Source organism: Hyaena hyaena, unplaced genomic scaffold, assembly GCF_003009895.1.
Source record: "Hyaena hyaena isolate Hyena2069 unplaced genomic scaffold, ASM300989v1 scaffold_112, whole genome shotgun sequence".
Lineage (NCBI taxonomy): Eukaryota > Metazoa > Chordata > Mammalia > Carnivora > Hyaenidae > Hyaena > Hyaena hyaena.
In genome coordinates, this window is record NW_024080744.1 from 715,309 (window position 1) to 738,889 (window position 23,581).

The window sequence follows — 23,581 nt, forward strand, 5'->3', positions numbered from 1 at the left end:
CTAATATAATAATATAATAATACTTTTAACAATAAAAATTTTAACAAGACATGTTTTTGATGCTGGGTTTTTTATTTTTTGAGCACTTTTTACTAAGGTTTATGTCAGTGACCATTATTAGTGTTCATGGCTTATATCTGAGATAAAAAGCACCAGAACACAAAATAATAAACCACAGAAGGACACACTTCCTGATAAAAATGCAAGTAGTTTACATTAAAATACATATAATAATGATAACATGAAACTATTACATAGCTAGTGCTTTTCACATTGGATTTCATACTCACACTCATATACACACTCACACATACACTTACACGCCCTTATATTTAGAACATTTATCATGCAGGAAAAGAAGAGGGAGAAAACTCCAGAGCAAGAAAAAAAGTAAATATGTTACCAGAATCTAAACATCTTTGGCAGGCCTTCTAAGTAGTAAGTGAACTATATACCCAAAATAAATGAAACTCCAGGGGAAAATGTTATCCTAAATGAGAATAAAGACATGCTCATATTAGATTACTATATACATATTTACAAAGCTTTCATAACATCAATCCCACTAAACAGCCTAGAAGTTGATACTCCTTTGATCACACTGGGATTCATTCATGTTCTTTTCCTCCTCCAGATAATGGTTTATAGCTTAGTTAAGCCTTGGGAAATCAGCTTCCTGAAATTCACCAAGGTCAAAGTGAATGCTGTGTCTGTGATCCTGGCAAAAATGTTCTAGTTCTTCCTCCTGTGTAGCAGGGAGGATCCACCTTTTCATTCCTATCTCCGTGATCTTGGGAAGTTTGGTGACAGCACATAACAAGTGTCTAAACCATTGTCCGCAGTCCCGAGCAGTTGATGGCCGAAGGCTGATATCCAGCTCAGTTAACTCTTTGAGGAACCACACGTTTTGGCAGAAGATGGCCCATCCTGCATCACAGATGCTGTCATTATAGCTCAGGATAAGCTTCTGCAGCTTGGCCAGATGACCCGTCTGTATTAGTGATGCTGAAAAATGAGATCACACTAAATACTAAAATACAAGAATACTTTCTACTGTGGCTCTTTGCCCCTTCCAGTAACACAGTAGCTCCAAGATTAGTAATTGGTGATTCATAATGATTTGTTATTAGCTAGCAGCTTTATTCAGGGTACCTGAATAGTACCCTGAATAAATAATACTGAATTTATTCTCTGTGCATCCCATGAACAGCTTGAAAATTGTTCTTTTTCTCATTCTAGATCCCAACCCAAAGAATATCTTTTTTGGCAAGTTCCTGCTCTTGGCTGAGCTAGAGTCCTAGCTGTCCCTGAGGAGTGATGGCTCATTGGCTTTAGCTGAGGACCATTTGTAAATAGCCTTCTTGCTGTTTAATACTGTTTAATTGTTCACAGCTCATTCAGTCATTCTTCATTCAGCAAGTATTTCACTGAGCACTTTCCATGTGCAAAATACACCTGGGTAATTTCTAATTCCCCTTAGGGACCTCTAATACACAGGACAATTTTTCCTCTGAAGAGCATTTATCACAGTACTACCTAAAATGGCACTTAATAAATAATAGTGATGAAGCAATGAAAAGATGATAACACTTGAAAGGGGAGACAGGAGAGCTACCCTAAGCAAACAGCGTGTGCTTCCCTTGCCAGCCGAAAGCAGGGGTGGATTAGAGAGAGCAGATGAGTAGTACAGGATCTCGAGCGGGCAGGGACCTTAGATATCTCCTCATTCAACCTCCAGATCAATGATCAGAGAGAACTCTCTTTCATGGCTCCTCTGCTGGAGATCAGCCTCCTCCTGCCTGAAGCTTCCTTTCAAGTTGTCCCAAGAGAGTGAGGTGGCTGTCAGCAGAAGAAAGCCCTTCCTCCAGGCCCTTTTCTGCCTTCCAGTGGCTTTCACCGCTTGCCCCCACAGCCTGCTGGACAGCTCAGCTCCTTCCTCACACCAGCCCTCCATGTCTGACAAGAGTCTTGTCCCATCAACTTCTCCCCCTTTAGGACTCAATGTGTGCCCAGGTCTTTCAGTCATTCTTCACGTGTCCTGGCTTCCAGAACAAGCAGGATGCTCCATCCTCATCCCTTCCATCTTTCCAACGGTTTGGTTCCACTGTGCATTTGAAAGCTCAGCATTCCATAGACTTAACAGCTGCCCTCCATTCCTAGGTGGCCATGTCCATGTGGTCTCTTCCTTTCTCTACAACATGACTCACCATATTCTCAAGACCTAAGTATTAAAGACAACGTGCATGCTTTTCCTATTGAAATATTTTCTGCTGTGGAAATTTTCAAAGGTACAAAAAGTAGACAGGAGCATGAACTCCTGTGTCCCCATCATTCAGCTTCAATGGTTACTTCACTGCATCAGTCTTGTTTCACCTACTTCCCATCCTTCTACTTTTTTTGTTTTTAGTAGAGGCATACCTCTTTCTCTGACTTATTTCACTTAACATTATACCCTCTAGGTCCAACTATGTTGTCACAAATGGCAAGATCTCATTCTTGGGGCACCTGGCTGGCTCAGTCTGCACAGCATGTGACTCAACCTTGGGGTCATGAGGTCAAGCCCCATGTTGGGCATAGAGCTTACTTAAGAAAGAGAGAGGGAGGTGTAGGTTTGTGTGCACCTTTAATAAAAATACCTCATTCTTTTTTTATGACTCAAAAATATATGTATATATACATATCACTCTTCTTTATCCATTTATCTATCTGTGGACACTTGAGTTGCTTCCATACCTTTGCTATTGTAAATAATGCTACAATAAACATAAGGGTGCATATACCTTTTCAAATTAGAGCTTTTGTTTCCCTTGGGTAAATACCCAGATCATATCTATTTTTAGTTTTTTGAGGAACCTCCATACAGTTTTCCACAGTCGCTGCACCAGTTTACACTGCCATGAACAGTGCATTAGGATTCCTTTTTCTCCACATCTTCTCCAAGGCTTGTTGACTTTTTGATTTTAGCCATTCTGACAGGTGTAACGTGATACTTCGTTGTGTCTTTTTTTTTTTTTTTTTTAGGAGTTTTTAAAACAGTAATGTCAAGGGGCGCCTGGGTGGCTTAGTCGGTTAAGCGTCCGACTTTCGACTTTCGCTTAGGTCATGATCTCACGGTTCGTGGGTTCGAGCCCCGCGTCGGGCTCTGTGCTGACTGCCAGCTCGGAGCCTGGAGCCTGTTTCAGAGTCTGTATCTCCCTCTCTCTCTGACCCTCCCCTGCTCACGCTGTCTCTCTCTCTCTAGAAATAAATAAAAATAAAAAAAAAAAAAAATAAAACAGTAATGTCTACACCCATTGTGGGGCTCAGACATACAACCCTGAGATCAAGAGTCACCATGCTCCACTGACTGAGCCAGCCAGGTGTTCCCTCATTGTGGTTTTCATTTGTATTTCTCCAATGATGAGTGATGTTGAGCATCTTTTCATGTGTCTGCTGGCCATCTGTATGTCTTCTTTGGGAACATCTCTCTTCAGCTCTTCTGACCATTACTAATTGGATTATTTGGGATTTTTGGTGTTGAATTGTATAAGTTTTTATATATTTTGGATACTAACGTCTTATTGAATATATCATTTGCAGATATCTCCTCCCATTCAGTAAGTTGCCTTTTCATGTTTTTGGTGGTTTCCTTGATTGTGCAAAAGCTTTTTATTTTGATGCAGTTAAACAATAGTTTAATTTTGCTTTTGTTTCCCTTGCCTTAGGAGTTATATCTAGAAAAATGATGCTAAGGCCAATGTCAAGATCACTGCCTACGTTTTCTTTCAAGGCTTCTATAGTTTCTCACATTTAGGTCTCTAATCCATTTTGAGTTTTTGTGCATGGTGTAAGAAAGTGGCTCAGTTTCATTCTTTTGCAGGTAGCTGTCCGGTTATCCCTATACCATTTATTGAAGACACCGTCTCTGCCCAACATTGTATATTCTTGCCTCCTTTGCCATAGATTACTTGATCATATAAGCATAGATTTATTTTTGGGGTCTTTGTTCTGTTCTGTTGATTGACATGTCTATTTTTGATCCAGTACCATACTGTTTACATTACTACAACTTGAAATCTAGGCTTGTGATACCTCTAATTTTGTTCTTTTTCAAGATTGCTTTGACTATTCAAGGTCTTTTGGGGGTTCCATATACATTTTAGTTCTGTAAAAAAAATGGTGTTGGTATTATGGTAGGGATTGCATTAAATCTGTAGATTGCTTTGGGTAGCTATGGACATTTTAACAATATTTGTTCTCCCAGCCCATGAGGATGGAATATCTTTCCGTTTGTTTGTGTCATCTCCAATTTCTTTTTTTTTTCTTTTTTCTTTTTTAAAAGCTGTCTGCCACTTTATTTTATTTTATTTTTTAATGTTTTATTTATTTCTGAGAGAGAGAGAGAGACAGCATGAGCAGGGGAGGGTCAGAGGGAGAGGGAGACACAGAATCTGAAACAGGATTAAGGCTCTGAGCTGGCTGTCAGCACAGAGCCCAACACGGGGCTCGAACCCACGAACCGTGAGATCATGACCTGAGCCGAAGTCGGATGCTTAACCAACTGAGCCACCCAGGCACCCCTCCAATTTCTTGCATCAATGTTCTACAGTTTTCAGAGTACAGGCCTTTCACCTCCTTCACTAAGTTTTTTCCCAGGTATTTTATTATTTTTGGTGCAACTGTAATTAGGATTATTTTCTTAAATTTCTCTTTCTGCTGCTTCATTATTAGTGTATAGAAATGCAACAGAATTCTGTATATTGATTTTGAATACTGGAACTTTATCAAATTCATTTATCAGTTCTAATAGTTTTTGGTGGAACTTTAGGGTTTCCTAGATATATTATTATGTCATCTGCAAATAGTGGAGGTTTTACTTCTTCCTTACCAATTTGGATGCTTTTTTCTTTCTTAGAAAGAAATTTTATTTCTTTTTCTTGTCTGGCTGCTGTGGTTAGGACTTCCAGTACTATGTTGAATAAGAGTGGTAAGAGTGAACATCCTTGCCTTGTGCCTGACCTTCGGAGAAAGCTCTCAGTTCTTCCCCATCGAGGGGAAAATATAATGTTAGCTGTAGGTTTGGCATATGTGGCTTTTATTATGTTGAGGTGTGTTCCCTCTAATCTCACTTTGTTGAGAGTTCTTTTTATCATGAATAGATGTTGAATCTTTTTTTTTTTAACGTTTTTATTTATTTTTGAGAGAGAGGGAGACAGCGTGAGCAGGGCAGGGTCAGAGAGAGAGGGAGACACAGAACCTGAAGCAGGCTCCAGGCTCCGAGCTAGCTGTCAGCACAGAGCCCAACGCGGGACTCGAACCCATGAACCGTGAGATCATGGCCTGAGCTGAAGTCGGATGCTCAACCGACTGAGCCACCCAGGCGCCCCGAATAGATGTTGAATCTTGTCAAATGCTTTTTCTGTATACAGTGAGATGATTATATGGTTTTTGAGATGATCATATTACTGTATTTTAAAATCCAGACATTTTAAATCCCGGACATTGTTTTAACTTTCCTGTACTGTTTGAATTTTCCAATCATGTGAGTATCCTAATTATGACATTTCACATATATATTTATTATATATATATGTTATATGTATTTATAAATATAAATGAATTATATTTATTATATATATTTTAAATCTGGGTAATAGGATCATAGGTTATGGAAATACTTATGTAGTTTACTCTGAGAAAGTGCTATTATTTATAAAAGAAAAATAAGTGATTAAAAGTGATTAAGAAGTTCTTAAAGGATGTTTGTTAAAATAATCAAAGCAATATAAAAGTGGCAATGGCTAACCACACACAGTAATACTTGTTATTAACTAGAATGTTTTCGTAGGGGTGCTCATTGCTTCAGAGACCTGGCAGATCTGGCAGCTGGAGGCTGCATAGTGATGGAGGCGTGGGGATGAGGGCAGATGGGAGACGCGGATTTACCCTCCAGTTCATTGTCTCCCAATGGGAAGTGGACATACAGAGGCGATTTTAGGGGACATGTGGGAAAGATATTATAGACTCTGAATCCCACAGTGCAAAAGTTACTCTATATTCAACTCTCTTCCCATCTTTCTAGATTGACATGGAGAAAGTGTCAGATTGACACTAACATGCCTCTAAAGCTCTCTGCCTACCCCCACCTTCTTAAACAAAGAATTAACCTCTGTTCAAAGCTTTCAACTGGCAACTGTCTAACAATGTCTATAGAGGAGAAGTGATACCTGTATTTCAGTTGTAGTGATGATCAGTTTCCTGTTTTTGTTTTGTTTTGTTTTTGAGGCAGGGAGGGGCAGAGAGAGAGGAAGAGAGAATCCCAAACAGGCTCCACGCTGTCAGTACAGAACCTGACAAGGGGCTTGATCTCACAAACCATGATATCATGACCTGAGCTGAGATCAAGAGTCTGATCTTAACTGACTGAACCACCCAGACACCCCTTAGTGCCCTGTTTAAATAAAAGCATTTAAGATAAAGAGTTATTATAAAGAAAAAGTTAAATAACGGTGCCGGTACAAGGCAGACAGGGAAAACTTTGTGAAGGCAGACTGTAGGTAATTGAAATTTGAGCAACACTGAGCTGGCTAAAGAACACCAAGACTGTCCTGGTATGGGGAAGATGAAGAGCAGAGGCTGGAATGACCCATTACCACATCTATGCCCATCACCCACTTTGTGAAATGCCCACCGCTGTCTTCCTGGCCTTTGAATTGCCCTTATTCGTTTTCACCAGATCTCTCCTAAGCAGGTGTCAGAGAGAAGGGAAGCTTCACAGAGGGCTCAGCCACGGGTCTGGCTGCCCTCCCTACCTTCCTTCCGCTTGCAGATGGGCACACCGAGAGCCCCGTGCCGGCACTGCTTTGGGACCAGGAGATACGAACCCAGGAGAGCCACGTCCTCTGTCACCAGGGAACAGCTGCTCAGTCTCAGCACTTGAAGAGACTCTGAGAACTTCAGTGATTCCAGAAGCAGCTTCAGGTTGCCACCAACGCACTTATTCCAGGAAAGGTCGAATACTTCTAGAGCAGAAAGGTGAGCGGAGGCTTCAGCTAAAATTGATAATAGTAAGAAGAGCAATCACTTAGGCTTCCCTCTTTGAAACTGAGCAAACTAGGGCAACACATTAATAGAACTAAAGTTAAGACAGTTGGGGAGACTGTTTTCTCTTGCCAGAAATTCATGACCCCCACTTATGTTGTCCATTTTTATTTGGGAGAAATGTTGGAAACTTTAGAAAAGTAAAACTCGATGAAATGGAATTCACTATTGACTGGGATTTTTATCTTTCAGTTCACATCCAGGAGGGAGAAAGAGGCAAATGTTATGGAAAGCTAGTCGGGATTCCCATAAGCACAGTTTTACATATTCCCTTGTACAGTCGTCGCTAAAGTTCAGAGAGGGGCCAAATCTCCTCAGGACTCTGAAACGCCAGAATGTGTTTGTGTCTACCTCCTTGCAGTGACAGGGACAAGGAAGGGAACTAGTATATTTTGGAGAGATGTTTAAAGGAGATTAAAAGAGGTTCTGCTCAATTCTCAGTTGCCCCTAAGGTTGAATTTAACTGAAACAACTTATTGCCTAGATATAGTTAATTATGCTTTAATTCCAGTCTTCTTTCTAAAGAATAACAGGTGTCCAAGGGGCAAATATTTATATCCTTTTATAATATCTAAAAAGAAAATACCTACCACTTGCTTGATACAGAGACCTATCAATAAGAAATGGAACTGTTTCTTGTAAAAATAAGGTGGAGACCTATATGCTTACTTCTTAATGCAAATCGATATAATTTAGTGCAATATCTATTTGATTATGATTCATTATGCAGCAATAATTGGAAAGAGCTATTATCCTCTGATGGCAGAAGACACAAAATTAAAACCAAAATTTTCCTTAAATAATATATACAACTTTTTCCAACTAGAAAGTATACTTATAAAACATCATGGGGGCGCCTGGGTGGCACAGTTGGTTAACCATCTGACTTTGGCTCAGGTCATGATCTCAACGTTCATCAGGCTTTGTGCTCTCAGCCCAGAGCCTGCATTGGATCCTCTTTCTCCCTCTCTCTCTGCCCCATTCCTGCACACATGTGTTCTCTCTCTCTCAAAAAATAAATAGTAAAAATTTTTTTTGACAAAAATCATGTTGTCCCTAAGTTTATTTTTTGTGGCTCTTTCCTAACTGAACAATAGTCTGAGCAATGGCGTGTGTGTGTGTGTGTGTGTGTGTGTGTGTGTGTGTGTTTACCTAACCATTTGGGGGATTACAGACCCCTTTGAGAAGTTACTTTTACTTGCTTAGCAGATATCAGAAATACCTAAAATGTGGTTAGCATATATAGTCAAGAATAAGTGTCATCTCTGCCCTCAAGGAGGTTATAAACTGGGGGAAATGTGCACATTGAGAAAAACACACAAATCAATATGTAACTTCAAATTCTGATAAAGGCTATAAAAAAGATACAGGGCTCCTAATTTAGATCAGAGATGCTATATTAACAGGGAGCATTGATGCTAAAACCTGAAGTCAGAGCTCCCCAGGAAAGATTGGGGTGTGGGGGGCATTCCATCCAGAAAACAGAAAGGCATGGAGACAAAGGACAACTCAGTGACAGGAAGGAAATGAAGGAAGTCAACTGAAGCTGGTTCAGGGAGCAAGCGGAGAGAAGCCGAGATCACCTGCGTCTGTTAGAGTCCATGAAGGAATGTGGATTTTGCCAGAGGTGATGCAGGCACCATTGAGGCTGTTTAAACTGGGTAGTCATAAGATCCAATTTACTTTTTTTTTTTAGTTTATTTTTATTTATTTTTAAGAGCACACATGAGAAAGTGTGAGCCAGGGAGGGGCAGAGATGGAGAGAAAGAATCCTAAGGGGGCTCCATGCTGTCAGCGCATAGAGCAGTGTGTGCCCAAAGTCCTCTCCTTGGGTGGCAAATTTAGTAAAATGATGCCAAGCACCTCTGCCTCAGAATATCTGCCTCTACTTGAAGATGATGGTCTTGCCCCCCAAAAGGCAGAAATTCTAGATTCTCTAGACCCTTGATCTAGGCTGGGCTGTATCCATGACCTTCAAGAAGGCCCAGATTCCTAGAGAAGACAACAAACAAATCGTGCTGGGAAGTAGATGCTGGGCAGTCAGCTAGGTTCACGTACTAGCAACTGCCTCACTTTTCCCATAAGACTCCAAGCAATTCAGTGTATATTGGCACCTCAGTAAAATGACAAGTTACCATGAATATGGAGCTCCAGAGTTGGCTACGTACAGTCTAGATTTTAAATGTCAGATTTGCAAATGCCAGAATCATTCATGTGGCCTTCAGAAGGCCACTTTTAAGGGAGCATATTTCCTGAAAAGAAGACAAATTAGTACTACATAAGCTTGCCTATGGCCGCGACTTGGCAGGAAATTCCGATGTGGGGAATATGTGTTCTCATGTGTTACTGCACGTGTCTGTAGGGGTCTGGGGATTTCTCTTACCGAGGGTAGTAAACGTCTCACTTTGCAAAGCACAGTTGTTGAGGAGTAAGGACTTCAGAACTGGCAAAAACCGGAGCCTGCTGAGTAGGTTTTCAGAAGAGCCACCCATCTTTTTGTTGGCGGATAAATCCAACTCTTGAAGACTTGAGAGTAAAGGGATTACCTGGGCTGTTAAAATGTCAGCAGTGACATGTTTTAGGCACCATCTCCCAAAGCATCTTCTGGGTATTTGGGTCTCACAGTCTCCCTCCTTTACACACCCTCACACACACGCATATCAGCCACACTTTCCGGTGTGCAGCTTGGGCTTTTCTGCTTCCAAGCCTCTCTTCAGGCTAGAAGTTAAGACCAAAGACTTTGGCGACGGAACTGGGTTCTAATCTTGCCTTTGCTGATAAAGAACTGTGTGACTTCAGGAAAGCTACTTAACTTCTCTGAACCTTGGTTTTCTCCAAAATGAGAAGAACAATAGTACTTCATGGAGTCATTGGAAAGATAAAACAACTGAATATATTTAAAGTACTTGGTACATGGCCTGGCGCATATTAACAGCTCAATTAATGTTCAGTGTCATCATTCTTTTCTCAGAATAAAGTAATAAGTACTAGGAAGGCAAAGAAAGCAAGCAGTCAGGACGATGTCTGTTGGTGACAGCACTGGCGTGGGGTCCTGAGGACCCTGCTGTGCCAGGAGATACTCCTGCTTCACTATCTTTCTGCTCCTTTTCATGCTTGCAAGCCATTGGCCTTGCTCTTCCCATTGTGTGGGAGATGCAGCATCCTGGCATCTCTGTGGGTCTGGGTCACCCCGGAGAGCCTTCCGGGGCCACCTCGGCCACATACCCCTTGGTCACTATCGCATCACCCTATTTATTTTTGTTTCTGTGAGGTGTGGGGAATAAGCTTTGGGATCCCTCGGCCTTACACCGATGGGTTAACAAAGCATAAAGAAATACAAAGCCATAGGATGCTTGTGTCCGAGTTTGGGTAAACAAGTTTGGCACCTGAGAACAGGATGGTGCAAAGGCACCCCAAGAATAGGGGGGTGGAGAACCCCCAAAATAGACAGGGAGACACAAAATAGGAACAGGCACAAGGGCTCCCAAAACAAAGGTGTATGAGGTAAGCAAGATTAGGCATGCAGAGCAAAAGTGCCCCTCCGTTTAGTACTAGAGCAGAGAAGAAAAGGGCCAAGGTAGGCAAAACAAGTAAATTGGACTATAGACTGATGCACTGCAGGCAAAGCAGCCCAGAGTGAAGATGAGTGAAGATGGTTAACCAAAGAAAAGGTGCCTTGTCAACCTTGGGGGTATGTCCCCTGTCTGCCTTCTCCTCTAGACTAGCTAAGGTAAACAGGGCACCTCCTATCTGCTGTTAACAACCATCTGCCCGGCACCAGGATTTTGTTTTATATTGACTCAAACCCCAAACACTGTATATCCTCAACACCCCCTTTCCCCCTCACGTCCCCAGGTTAATGCTCACAGTTCCTTTGTCTCTTTGTGCATGCTATCACATTTATAAGCTTCTGATCTTGATCAATATGGGGCAAGGACCCTTATTCGGGGCTCTTGTCTTTCCCTAGACATTAACTATCTCTCTCCTATTTTCAATCCTGTGTCCCACTCTCTTGCTAGACAAGAGAGGACTTTAGACCCAGAGTCTATGACAGTGAGGTCTGTATGTAGGGCTGGCTTCACCCCCAGAGTGTGTATTAGAGTCTAAAACACTGGAGGCACACACACATCTGTGGGAGGAGGGATGGAGGACGGGAGAAAGGCGGAAGAGAAGGAAAGGAAGACAGGCACATGAGATCCCAACAGATGTAACTGTTTCTTCCTCTTCCAACCCCCACAGCACTCTGCTCTTCACCATGTAGTTGGTTTATTCCTGTCCCTGCCAGACGCAAGCTCCTTGACTGTGAATTTCCCTTCACCCCTGGCACAGTGCTCCATACAGCTAGATGACTGGCTAAAATGATCTGTAATTCCATTTCTTTGGAGCTGTCTGGAACAATCAGAAAGAAGAATGGGGAATTATTAATACCATAAGATATACACAGGATGTGTTTTCATTTCCATCTTTTCAAAATTAGGCAGTAGGGGAATGCAATTTGCTACAGTTACTAAATAATCATTAGCTTTCCAGGGCCGTTCACCCATGTTGTTGGCTGCGAACGTAGTAAGAGAGGCTAATCCATCCCGTTACATACTAGTGGTAACAATGGAGGTCCTCTAGCCCTGTAAACTTCCTCTGAGTAACACGATGAGAGGCGATATTCATGTTACTCAGTTGTACCAAGGGAAGCTCATTCCTTGGGATCTGGTGCATTGATAATCCAGGAGTGTCTCCTCCAGGAGTAAAGGGGATGGAGATACCCCATGAGGCTCCACTTGGAGCCCAGAAACAGATTGTTACTTTAAAACCTTTAATGAAAGGCTTGGACTCTTCTGTTTTTCAAACTGAGGCATAAAATATAATTTAGCAGGTCTTGGGGCACCTGGGTGGTTCAGTTGGTTAAGGGTCCAACTTCGGCTCAGGTCATGATCTTACAGTCCATGGGTTCGAGGCCCACATCAGGCTTTGTGCTGACAGCTCAGAGCGTGGAGCCTGCTTCAGATTCTGTGTCTTTCTCTCTGCCCCTCCCCTGCTCACTCTCTGTCTCTCTCTCTCAAAATAAAATGAAGACATAAAAATAAATAAATAAATAAAATAAAAATAAAAAAATCAAGTGTAATTTAACAGGTCTAAAACATAGATGTCAGACCTAAGAACCTATTTAACTCTTTTCCTTCCCCAATTGTACTACAAACAACTAAAAAATTCTATTTAGTCTTGCTCTTCATGGGTTCATTCTTTCAATCAGTTATACTCAACAAGTCCCTGTGCCTGAGCAAAGGGGAGGTGCTGATGGTGCTCCCTACACAGGAGGGGCCTGTGATCTGGAGAAGGAGCCAGGAAGAAAGCCCCAGGGACAGAGGTCAGCACACGCGAGTGGTTGGGGAGAGTCAAGGAGGGGAAGGGTAGAGAATGAGATCACAGCGATAGAGGAGGAACCGGGAGACCATTTGGACTTGCAATAACCCACGCCTGAGATGACAGTGGCCTGAACCAGGGTAGTAGAGGTCTAGGTGGTGAGCTGTGGTCCGACCCTGGAGGTATTTTCAAGGTTTACTGTGGCCATAGATGGACTACAACTCTTAATGGCAAGGCTGCACTTACACTGTTTGTTATGGGAAGCTGCATTTATACATTATGTGTGGTAATTACAGGATTGTGTCTACGGTGGAAAGTGAGTTTAGGCACCTAAAGTTATAATGTTACACCCATTATATACCACCCCACTGACTTCTATAACTTCATCTCTAAGGGGCTTGGCTTCACTTGTGAGAAAGCCTCAACGCCCTTTGTTTGGCTCTCTCTCTTCATCCCTGTTTGAAATAAACTTTATGACTCACAGATTCATTTCTAAACAGCAACATATATTCAAAATTTTCTCCTTCAAGTGCTACATCCATCATTTACAAACGTGTTTAGGAATTTAGGTTTGCTAATACTTCCTGGGCACTTGATACATGCCAGATACTATATTGAGGGCATTCATAGAACTTTCGTGATTTGACTCTTTCAGTAACTTCATAAACTGTAAGTTTAAGGGGATACCTCGAATTTGACAAGTTTCCAAACATATACTGAGGTTCCAAAAGTCCTTCCTCGGCTCTGCGGTTCACACTTACTCAGTGACACCACGTCATCTGCTGTCAGCGAGCACTGATGAAGATCCAGGACTTCTAGATGCTCCAGTACGGCCAACTGAGCTGATGAGTCTTCAAAACCTCCACCCAGCTCCCTGTTGCAGGAAAGGTCTAATTTCCTCAGGTCACACAAGTGCCTAAAAGCAACATCTACAAAGGAAGTAAAAAATCCCATTCTGACAAATTACAAGGTGGAAGGCAGGTGCATAGAGGGAGACAGAGAAAATACACTGGGCTGAGAAAAGATGAGGTGGAGGACTAACGTTAGACTTCCTACCATCTGGCCACCTTTGGACTTGACAGTGGCTTCTAACACACACCACCCATGATCTGCAATGTGTGCCAATGGCTTTGGCCAAATTCTGCAACTAATGGTTCTCCTCCTCCTACACTGGAGCATTGGCATTTCAGAGAATTCTAGACTTAGGCAAACTGCCATGACAAGGATACTACAGGCTCAGTAAGTTGAACAGAAAAACACAATTTCATTTCATGATCTCCCTTAATGTGGATACTTATATAGGGAATAAGGTGTTTTTGTTTGTTTGCTTTTGTTTTTTTTTTAATGTTTATTCATTTTTTTTGAGAGACAGAGTATGAGCAGGAGAGGGACAGAGAGAGAGAGGGAGACACAGAATTGAAAGCAGGCTGTAGGCTCTGAGTTGTCAGCACAGAACCTGATGCGGGGCTCGAACCCACTAACTGCGAGATCATGACCTGACCTGAAGTCAGATGGTTAACCAACTGAGCCACCCAGGCGCCTCTATAGGGGAATAAGTTTTAACTACAGATGCGACTAGTGCTGTTCTTTTTATCAGTACCAACTCTGAGCATAAAATAATGCTGACATTTTTCAAAAGTAAGAGAAAAATGGAGAGCTTTAGTAGCATATAACTTTTATTTTGCCCCATGTCTATCTCAAACCCAAAATATCCTGGCCTTTTCAGAGGCAGCCATTTTAAAAAGTTATTTTCATAATCATGCAAGTATATGCTTATCATCAAAGACCTAGAAAATAATAAAGCAGGGAAGATTTAAATTACCTATCATCTTATTCCCCAAACTAACCACTGTGCAAATTTTGTTGAATGTCCTAACAGCTATTATAAATTCAAATTGCATATGTATGTAAAAACCTCAGTCATTGATTACTAACTCACCCAATATTCTGATGCTCTTTTGTGATAGTCCACATGAATGTAACTTCAGCACTTTCAGATTCGAAGTACTTTTTAATCCCTGAGCAATACTATGTAGACTGCCACCAATGTTTCTGTTAATGGAAAGATCAAGTACTTCAAGATTTTGCATCATGGGTAGCAACTGACCTAGAGTGAAGCAAATTGAAATGAGAAGAGCAGCTCAGTAAAAATGCAGGGTGTGACTGTTGGGGCAATCAAGGGAGGCCTTCCTGTGACCTGGGGTACAGTGCACCACTGTTCCAATTCAGGGTAAGAGAAAACACAGCCCACTTTGACCCCCAGGCTGTCTGATCGTGGGCATCTTCACATTTATTTTCTGGGAAGGACGTGTCCAAATCCCACTCACCCACAAACGCCCCGTCTTCTGATGTGAGGTCACAATCCACAAGCTCAAGCATTTGTATCTTGCTCCCTTCTTGGACCTTCTGGAGGATCAGAGGCAAGTTCCCTCCCACTTTACTGTTCCAAGACAAGTTCAGCTCTTCCAGCTCAGGTATTGCGTCCAGTGCTTCTCCTGTCACCAAAGAGCCCAAAGACTGGATTGATTGTTAGTCCATAGAGCAGGAAATCCATCTCAAAATCAGTACAACCATTCTTTACAAATAATAATGGCCAGGCCAGGGATCAGTTAGGTGCCAGGTGCCGAGGAACAGAGTGAAGACAACGACCCAGCTCCTGCCCGCTCCCAGCAGTGAGCACTTCTGTATTTATAGGCACAGCAATTCTAATTTCTCCAAAGTTCAGAAGCCATGCCTGTGTACAAAAGTCATAGAAAAATCAAAACAAATAACCTCAGGGGCACCCGGATGGCCCAGTCAGTTAAGCATCCAACATCGGCTCAGGTCATGATCTCACAGTTTGTGAATTCGAGCCCTGCACTGGGCTCTGCTCTGACAGCTCAAAGCCTGCAGCCTGCTTTAGATTCTGTGTCTCCCTCTCTCTCTGCCCCCTCCCCAGCTTGTGCTCTCTGTCACAAAAACAAATAAACATTAAAATTTTTTTGAAAATCCGCATCTATCAGTAGGATGGTTTCACTGAGTTGTTTCGTGGTAATAAATATTTGTACTGTTCCAACTACTTTCATCCACCCTGTCTGGGGCCAGCATTGCTGCGAAGCTGGGCCAGAGGAAGAAGTGAGACAAAACAGGGCAGTGGCCGCCACAGGGGTGAAGGTGACCCTGACATCAAGAATATCACACACAACGGAACCGAGCACTGCAGAGAACTAGTAATAAAGCATAAGGTGCTAGCTGCTCATAACAGCCATGCAGCCCTGGCGGATGGAGGAGGATGCAGTGAGAAAGGGGTGGAACTTCACATTTATGAAACGCTTTCACATAGAAAAGCATCCAAGGGCCATAATGGAGGCTGGGAGAGAATAGGGAAGGGAACAGGGAAGTCAGCTTTAGGAATGATTTCCACTGCCTTGGTAGAACAGAGGCGCATATGTGAAAATGCACTTTCTCAATGTACAGAGTCAATCTCAACACCAGTTAAGAGTGCTGGAAAGTCCCTTGGGTCTGGAAGCCTCTCCTCCACTGTCTACCTATGGGCTTGGACTTCTACCATTGGTTATTCGGTGTACTGAGTGAGGTTTCAGGGGTGCAGGAGCCTCATGTTACAATGTATGTTCTCCCAGCACAGGAATCATTTTGTGTGTCATCGCCAGTCAGCTGGGGTGGCTTTTGACAGCCCTGAAGCATTCCCTCGGATCAGGGAGAGAGAGAGAGAGCACATGACTGATTAGCTGTGTGCAGTGCACATGGGACTGGACAGCCACCCACCTATCATCCTGCACTAAGCAACTGCAACCGATGTAATAGTGGTGGAATGCCTCCTGACTTATGGTCTTTTATCAGTAAACTGTCTATTCTCCTGGTAGCCCATCTGCCATCAAGGTTAAGGAAGGCCCTTTCTGATGGGAGAGGATGCAATAGCCCTTCCAGAGAGGAGTCTGAGAGAGGGAGCGAGGCACAAAACGTCACAGCAACAAAGATGCAGACTCTCTCCTGAACCCGGTAAGCATGGAGTGAGTCCCAGGGCAGAAATTCCATTTCCTGGTTTCTTAAGGCTGAAAGATCATAACAAAGATTAGACTCACCACAGAAAATAAAGAAACAACATTTTCTTTTCATGCCTGAGTGGCAGTGAGTTGAATTTGCAACTCTGCTACACAATAACCAGCTGCTAAGCAGTGGGGCTAAATCGATCATGGAAAACCACTGAAGTTAGTTTTGGATGAGGGAAGAGCAAAAGAAGGAACTATCCCTTATTGAGTACCTACTATGTGCTCGGCATGTAGTCAGTGCTTTACAGAAATTAGTTAATCCTCAACAATAGTTTTTTGAGGTAGATATCAACCCCATTTCAGAGATAAGAAAGCTGAGGCTGAGGAAGGTTAAATAATTTGTCTGTGGTCACAGAGCTAGTTAGAAGTGGGGATAGGATTTGCACTAGGACCTGGCCAGCTCTGAGATGGATGATGTTTCTTCTCAACTACAGGAAAGGTAGGCCAGAAGGCATCAACTGACCTCAATTTTCCACAGAGGGATCAGAGAGAAGACATTTGAAACAAATTGTGTTGTCTTTACAGAAATCTTTGCGGAGATGTAAATGATCAAAATACATCATTGTAGTAAGAAACTTCAGACCAAAAGAATGTTTTAAAATGTTGATGGCATCTGAAATCACCAAGCATGTTAGTAAACAGGTGGGTAAGATGACAAATTTTATCCTACATTCAATGTTATTCTATGTTCAGTAATTAACTAACGAGGTTCTAGTTCTATTTAAACCATTGCTTTTAGTTTTAAAATCTTGTTTTGATCAATTTTTTTAAATGGGAGTGGAAAAATAGAAGAGATTGTTTTCAAATTGGAAAAGAACTTGATTATTATCTACCCAAGTTCCTCAATTTTATAAGCGAGTAACAGAGAGTAAGCAAATTTGACAATTATCTCCATTTAAATTCCATGAAAACCTGGCCAACCTTGTTCCGTTCTCTATCCTGGGACTTAGCACAATGCTAGGTACAGGCTACTTAGCTTTTCAGAAGTTACACGAGTGCCCAGAATGGCATTTCATCGACCTTATGCTCTCATCCACGTGCACCTGAGGGGCTGTGCCCCAGATATCGCTTGCCCTTGATGCTTCAAAGCTGCTAGCAGTGAAGCATTCATCATACCCAGTGCTCGAACGTCATCAGTGGTAAGTCTGCAACTTCCCAGCCTCAGGATTTTTAACTTGTTGACGAGGTGCATTTGCTGGGTGACTGAATGGAGTGTTCCGCCTATAAGATCATTCCAGGAAATATCCAGTTTTTCCAAGTCTGGGAGAAGAGGCAACAAAGCAACTGGAAGAGAATAAAAGAAACTACAGATGTGCATATGTAATGTGTGGTTGGTGGTACATAGGACCCAGTGCCTATTGCACTGCAGGAGAAGAGGGCGGGGTGGACATGCTGACTTCAGCAAAGCATGGGTCCCTCGGCCATGCAACTGGAGAGATTGTGATAGTCCCTATTTCCTAGAACATTTTCTATTTCTGCCAAATATATGCACTCTGAAATGTGGTATCTTCCTAAGATTTCATAGGAACTCCCTTATTGTGGCAGAAATAGTAATGCTGCCGTTACTATCATTGTCATTGTAAAATGTACACTAGTCCTTTCAATTTTTGCAGGGCACCCTGACCTCCCTCACCCCTTCATCCTATTGGATCCTCAGGCTGAAAGCAGAGGACTGCACTGTTGGCCAGGATTGCTGAGATTGAGGGTACTAGTTACCGTTCCTTTGTGATCATCACTGCCTGGGCATCACAACCTTCAAAAGTTCCCATTACAGGGGCGCCTGGGTGGCTCAGTCGGTTGAGCCTCCGACTTCGGCTCGGGTCATGATCTCGCGGTTCATGGGTTCGGGCCCCGCATCGGGCTCTGTGCTGACTGCCAGCTCGGAGCCTGGAGCCTGTTTCGGATTCTGTGCCTCCCTCTCTCTCTGATCCTCCCCTGCTCACGCTCTGTCTCTCTCTCAAAAAAAAAAAAAAAAAAAAGTTCCCATTACAGTCTACGGCCATACCACCCTGAACGCGCCCGATCTCGTCTGATCTTGGAAGCTAAGCAGGGTCGGGCCTGGTTAGTACTTGGATGGGAGAACAAAAGTTCCCATTACATTTAAATGGACCAGCATGTGGAGGTTTAGACAAGCACAAAGCCTGACCAGAATCTTCTCTGAGTAGCTGCCATCGCTCATTAAAAGTGAGCTGTCTGTGAAAGTGAAAGTTACTGTCTGTGAAAAAGATTCTCAGAGGCCATCTTTATCTCCTGAAGTGACAAGACCCGAGAGAGTGGAGATGCCAGCCTAGAAGGCATAAGGTATCTTTGCTTGTCTTCTTTTAAATATGTCTTGAAGGTTAAGGAGCAGCCATCAGAAGCAGCAAGCTGAGCTCTTAGAGCTACAGGCACAGTAACTCCAGACCTTCCAAACTTCTGAGGCCATGCTTAGGAGTGAAATTTGCTTTTGCCTTCGGTTTGTTACTATCTTTCAAAGTAGCTGAGGCCTTTCAACTTGTTCTTCAGAATCCTTATGCTTTATAAAGCGTAAGTCTATTGAACACATTAAGGAAAAACAATTACGAGCCAGATTGCTGGGGACCCGTGCTCAGAGATTTAAGGTCAGCGGGTTTGGGCTGAACTCAAGTGCCTACATTTGCACCAGCTCTGCTAGTGACTCTAACGCACAGGCATCTGGAAACACAGGTGCAGTCAGGTTCTCTCTTAAGAGAGTCGTCCAAAGGGGCACCTGGATGGCTCACTAGGTCGAGCAGCTGACTTAGGCTCAGGTCACGATCTTGCGATTCATGGGCTCGAGCCCCATGTCAAAAACTCTGTACTGATAGCTTGGAGCCTGCTTTGGATTTTGTGTGTGTCTCTCTCTCCCTCTCCCACTCACACTCTGTCTCTCTCTCTCTCTCTCAAAAATAAACAAACTTAAAAAAAAAAACCATTTAACGAGAGTTGTCCAAAATATAATGACATGGGTTTTAATTAAAATAGTCAAGGACCCCTCACTCAAAATTCAATTGTTTTGACACCTCCGTGTTGGGAGACATGTCTAATTTGATGAAAGATTTGACTCAAGGTATCTGGGAAAAAGAGAAAAGAAACGTGGCAGTGGTTGTGTGAGGAAGGGGGGGGTCTTCATAACTGGACTCCTGCTTCTGTGTGATATGTGATGGTTACACTCTCATTCCACAGATCACTGAACACAATAGCCCTTTACAGGCTCAGTGGGGCTCGGCTCTATGGATGAGCTGCATGAGTTTAGATCGTGTGTAAGACAAATGTTTTTCAGGGAGAAAGAAGCAATCAGTATGGAAGTAAAATTACTCAGGAAAAACAGACAAATGAGCCTTCCTCCCAAACTTGGCTCAAATCTTTGTAGCTCGAGGAAGGATCAATTAACTTGCTTTTTGTTGTTGTTTTGAATAGCGGTGCCACTACTATTCCTGAGTCCTGTGGGGTCACCCTGCAGACCTCTGGTGGTCAGGTGAGTGATGGGTGTGTTTTGCCTGCTCATCTGTCCCTGAAGGCCCTGTGTCCCTCTGTGCGAAGTCAGCTGTATACCCACCCACTTCCATCACGTCCTCGGTCGTTAATTTGCAGTTATTCAGATCTAGACACTTGTTGACAGCCTTTCTGCCCAGCTTCTGCAGGAACTGCTCATTTTTCTCCATCCTGGATCCCAACTCCATTTCTGAAGCGGGAGGCTTAGCTACATTATCAGGATAAAGAAGAACTTGCTGTTAATGACAGATAGTATTAAAGCTGCATGGCGATCACAATAAGACAAGTCAACAGCCTAGCCACAACCTGAGCTGGTCCTTTGAGAAACCTCAACTCAGAAGGGGAAGCACTTAACAGGGGACACAACTTAACTGCTGTCCTGCCTCTGGGTGCTGGACAGTGATCACTCTCGTGACTCTTTTCTTACAAAGGAGACTGAGGGATGCGTTGGCTGTTCTTTCTGGGCCTGACCTAGGTTTCTTGGCTTACAGACAGTGTGGTCTCCCTGGGCAGAGTGGTAAACTTATTAGCACAGTGTTGAAGACGAGCACGGCTGAGGGACACACAGAGGTCCCTGGCGAATGCTCCGGGTGGGGAACGCAGGTATTTGACCAAACATGTAAAGAAGGCAAAGCATGGCAATCACTGACACTGGGCTTTGATTGTCTACAGGTTGCAAATCAAACAATTGCTGCTCATTTCCTAGACCATTCCACTGGCAGACGCAGACAGAGTGGTGCCTGGGAGAGCTTTGCTCAACTCCTGCCACAGAACACATTCAGGAAGCCTCATTTGTCCTTTGTGTTACTAGACAAACACCCTCACCAAGTTCCTCTGCACTAACACCATGCTAACATGATAACACTAAACTAATAAAAACTTTACTTTTTCATTTCTTTAATGTTTATTTTTGAGAGAGAGTGTGAACAGCGGAGGGGCAGAGACAGGGAGACAGAGAATCCAAAGCAGGCTCCATGTTGTCAGCACAGAGCCTGACACAGGGCTTGATCCTACGAACCATGAGATCATGACCTGAGCTGAAGTCAGATGCTCAACCAACTGAGCCACCCGGGCGCCCCTAAGAGCTTTACATTTATCGAACACTTATGTATGAATGCTGCACCTACTCTATGTGCCAGAGTTTGAGGTGCATACAAAATACATTATCCTTTCATAAGGGAAAATGAATATGCATGTACCAACAGTGACTTTTTAGAGATTTTATAAATGAAAATGTACAATTTAAAACATATAAAAGAGGGGCACCGGGTGGCTCAGTTGGTCAAGCGTCCAATTTCAACTCAGGTCGTGATCTCAACAGTTTGTGAGTTTGAGCCTCGTGTTGGGCTCTGTGCTGACAGCTCAGAGCCTGGAGACTGCTTCACATTCTGTGTCTCCCTCTCTCTCTGCCCCTCCCCCACTCACACTCTGTCTCTCAAAAATGAATAAATGTTAGAAAAATGTTTTAAAAAATAAAATTAAAATTAAAAAAATAAAACGTATAAAAGAGTATACTGGAATCCAATACGAAAGCACAAGTTCTAAATGTGCAGTAATATTCTACTAACCCTGACAAAGTATAAAACCACATAGCTAAAAAGAAATACTATATTAGTACCAGTAAAAATTAATAGTAGGACTTCAGTAGTAATCAATTTAGATTTAAATACTAGGAGAATGATAAGAACGCTCTCTCCTCCACAGTGTGTCTCGCAGCTTCTTATCTTTTTTTTTTCAATTATAATTTATTGTCAAATTGGCTAACATACAGTGTGTAAAACATGCTCTTGGTTTTTGGGGTAGACTCCCGTGGTTCATCACTTACATACAACTCCCAGTGCTCATCCCAACAAGTGCCCTCCTCAGTGCCCATCACCCATTTTCTGCTCTCCCCCACCTGCCCCATCCACCTTCAGTTTGTTCTCTGTATTTAAGAGTCTTTTATGGTTTGTCTCACTCCCTCTCTGTTTGTAATTGTTTTTTCCCCTTCCCTTAACCCATGGTCTTCTGTTAAGTTTCTCAAGTTCCACATATGAATGAAAATATATGGTATCTGTCTTTCTCTGCCTGACTTATTTCACTCAGCATAATACCTTCCAGTTCCATCCACGTTGCTGCAAATGACATGATTTCATTCTTTCTCATTGCCAAGTAGTATTCCATTGTATATGCAAACCACATCTTTATCCATTCATCAGTTGATGGTCATTAGGCTCTTTTCATAATTTGGTTGTTGTTGAAAGTGCTGCTAGGGGTGCCTGGGTGGCTCAGTTGGTTAAGCATTGGACTTCAGCTTGGGTCATGATCTCACAGTTTGTGGATTCAAGCCCCACGTTAGGCTCTGTGCTGACAGCTCAGAGCCTGGAGCCTGCTTCAGATTCTGTGTCTCACTCTTTCTCTACTCCTCCCCCATTTATGCTCTGTCTCTCAAAAATAAACTTAAAAAGAAAGAACAAGGAATGGGTTGACACCAGACCATCTCTGAGGATCAGCCATTCTCTACTAACAAGGTCCTTTCTAAAGGGAAAAAAAGTGCTGCTATAAACATTGGGGTACATGTGCCCCTATGAATCAGCACTCCTGATTGGATAAATTCCTAGCAGTGCTACTATAGGTAATAGTTCTATAGTTAATTTCTTGAGGAACCTCCACACTGTTTTCCAGAGTGATTGCACCAGTTTATATTCCCACCAGCAGTGCAAGAGGGTTCCCGTTTCTCCACATCGTCACCAGCATCTGTAGTTTCCTGAGTTGTTCATTTTAGCCACTCTGACTAGTGTGAGGTGGTATCTCAGTGTGGTTTTAATTTGTATTTCCCTGATGATGAGTGATATTGAGCATCTTTTCATGTTTCTTCTGGCCATCTGGATGTCTTCTTTGGAAAAGTGTCTATTCATGTCTTCTGCCCATTTCTTCACTGGATTATTTGTTTTTCGGGTGTTGGGTTTGGTAAGTTATTCATAGATTTTGGATCCTAACCCTTTATCTGATATGTCATTTGCAAATATCTTTTCTCATTCCATCAGTTGCCTTTTAGTTTTGTTGATTGTTTCCTTTGCTGTGCAAAAGCTTTTTATCTTGGCAAGGTCCCAATAGTTCACTTTTGCTTTTATTTCCCTTGCCTTGGAGACGTGTCGAATAAGAAGTTGCTGTGGCCGAGGTCAAAGAGATTGTTGCCTGTTTTCTCCTCTAGGATTTTGATGTTTCCTGTCTCAAATTCCTGTCTTTCATCCATTTTGAGTTTATTTTTGTGTATGTAAGAAAGGGGTTTAGTTTCATTGTTCTGCATGTTGGCTGTCCAGTTTTCCCAGCACCATTTGCTAAAAAGACTGTCTTTATTCCATTGGATACTCTTTCCTGCTTTGTCAAAGATTAGTTGGCCATACATTTGTGGGTACCGTTCTGGGATTTCTATTCTATTCCATTGGTCTATGTGTCTGTTTTTGTGCCAATACCATACTTTCTTGATGACTACAGCTTTGTAGTAGAGACTAAAGTCTGGGATTGTGATGCCTCCATTTTGGTTTTCTTCAATATTACTTTGGCTATTCAAGGTCTTTTGTGATTCCACACAAATTTTAGAATTGTTTATTCTAGCTTTG

The 23,581-nt window shown here is 42.6% G+C and overlaps 1 protein-coding gene across 1 annotated transcript in view; it reads right to left on the reverse strand.

Annotated features, from left to right (window-relative positions):
- Positions 1-649: 649 nt before the first annotated feature.
- The window catches only part of LRRC31 (leucine rich repeat containing 31), a 28,001-nt gene continuing 5,069 nt past the window's right edge, over positions 650-23,581 (reverse strand). The window contains exons 2-9 of the mRNA XM_039236519.1: positions 20,044-20,187; positions 17,604-17,771; positions 14,766-14,933; positions 14,378-14,545; positions 13,200-13,367; positions 9,464-9,631; positions 6,864-7,031; positions 650-1,005 (exon numbers count right to left, since the gene is read on the reverse strand). Coding sequence (XP_039092450.1) covers positions 650-1,005; positions 6,864-7,031; positions 9,464-9,631; positions 13,200-13,367; positions 14,378-14,545; positions 14,766-14,933; positions 17,604-17,771; positions 20,044-20,187 — 1,508 coding nt within the window. The remainder of the gene's footprint in view (positions 1,006-6,863; positions 7,032-9,463; positions 9,632-13,199; positions 13,368-14,377; positions 14,546-14,765; positions 14,934-17,603; positions 17,772-20,043; positions 20,188-23,581) is intronic.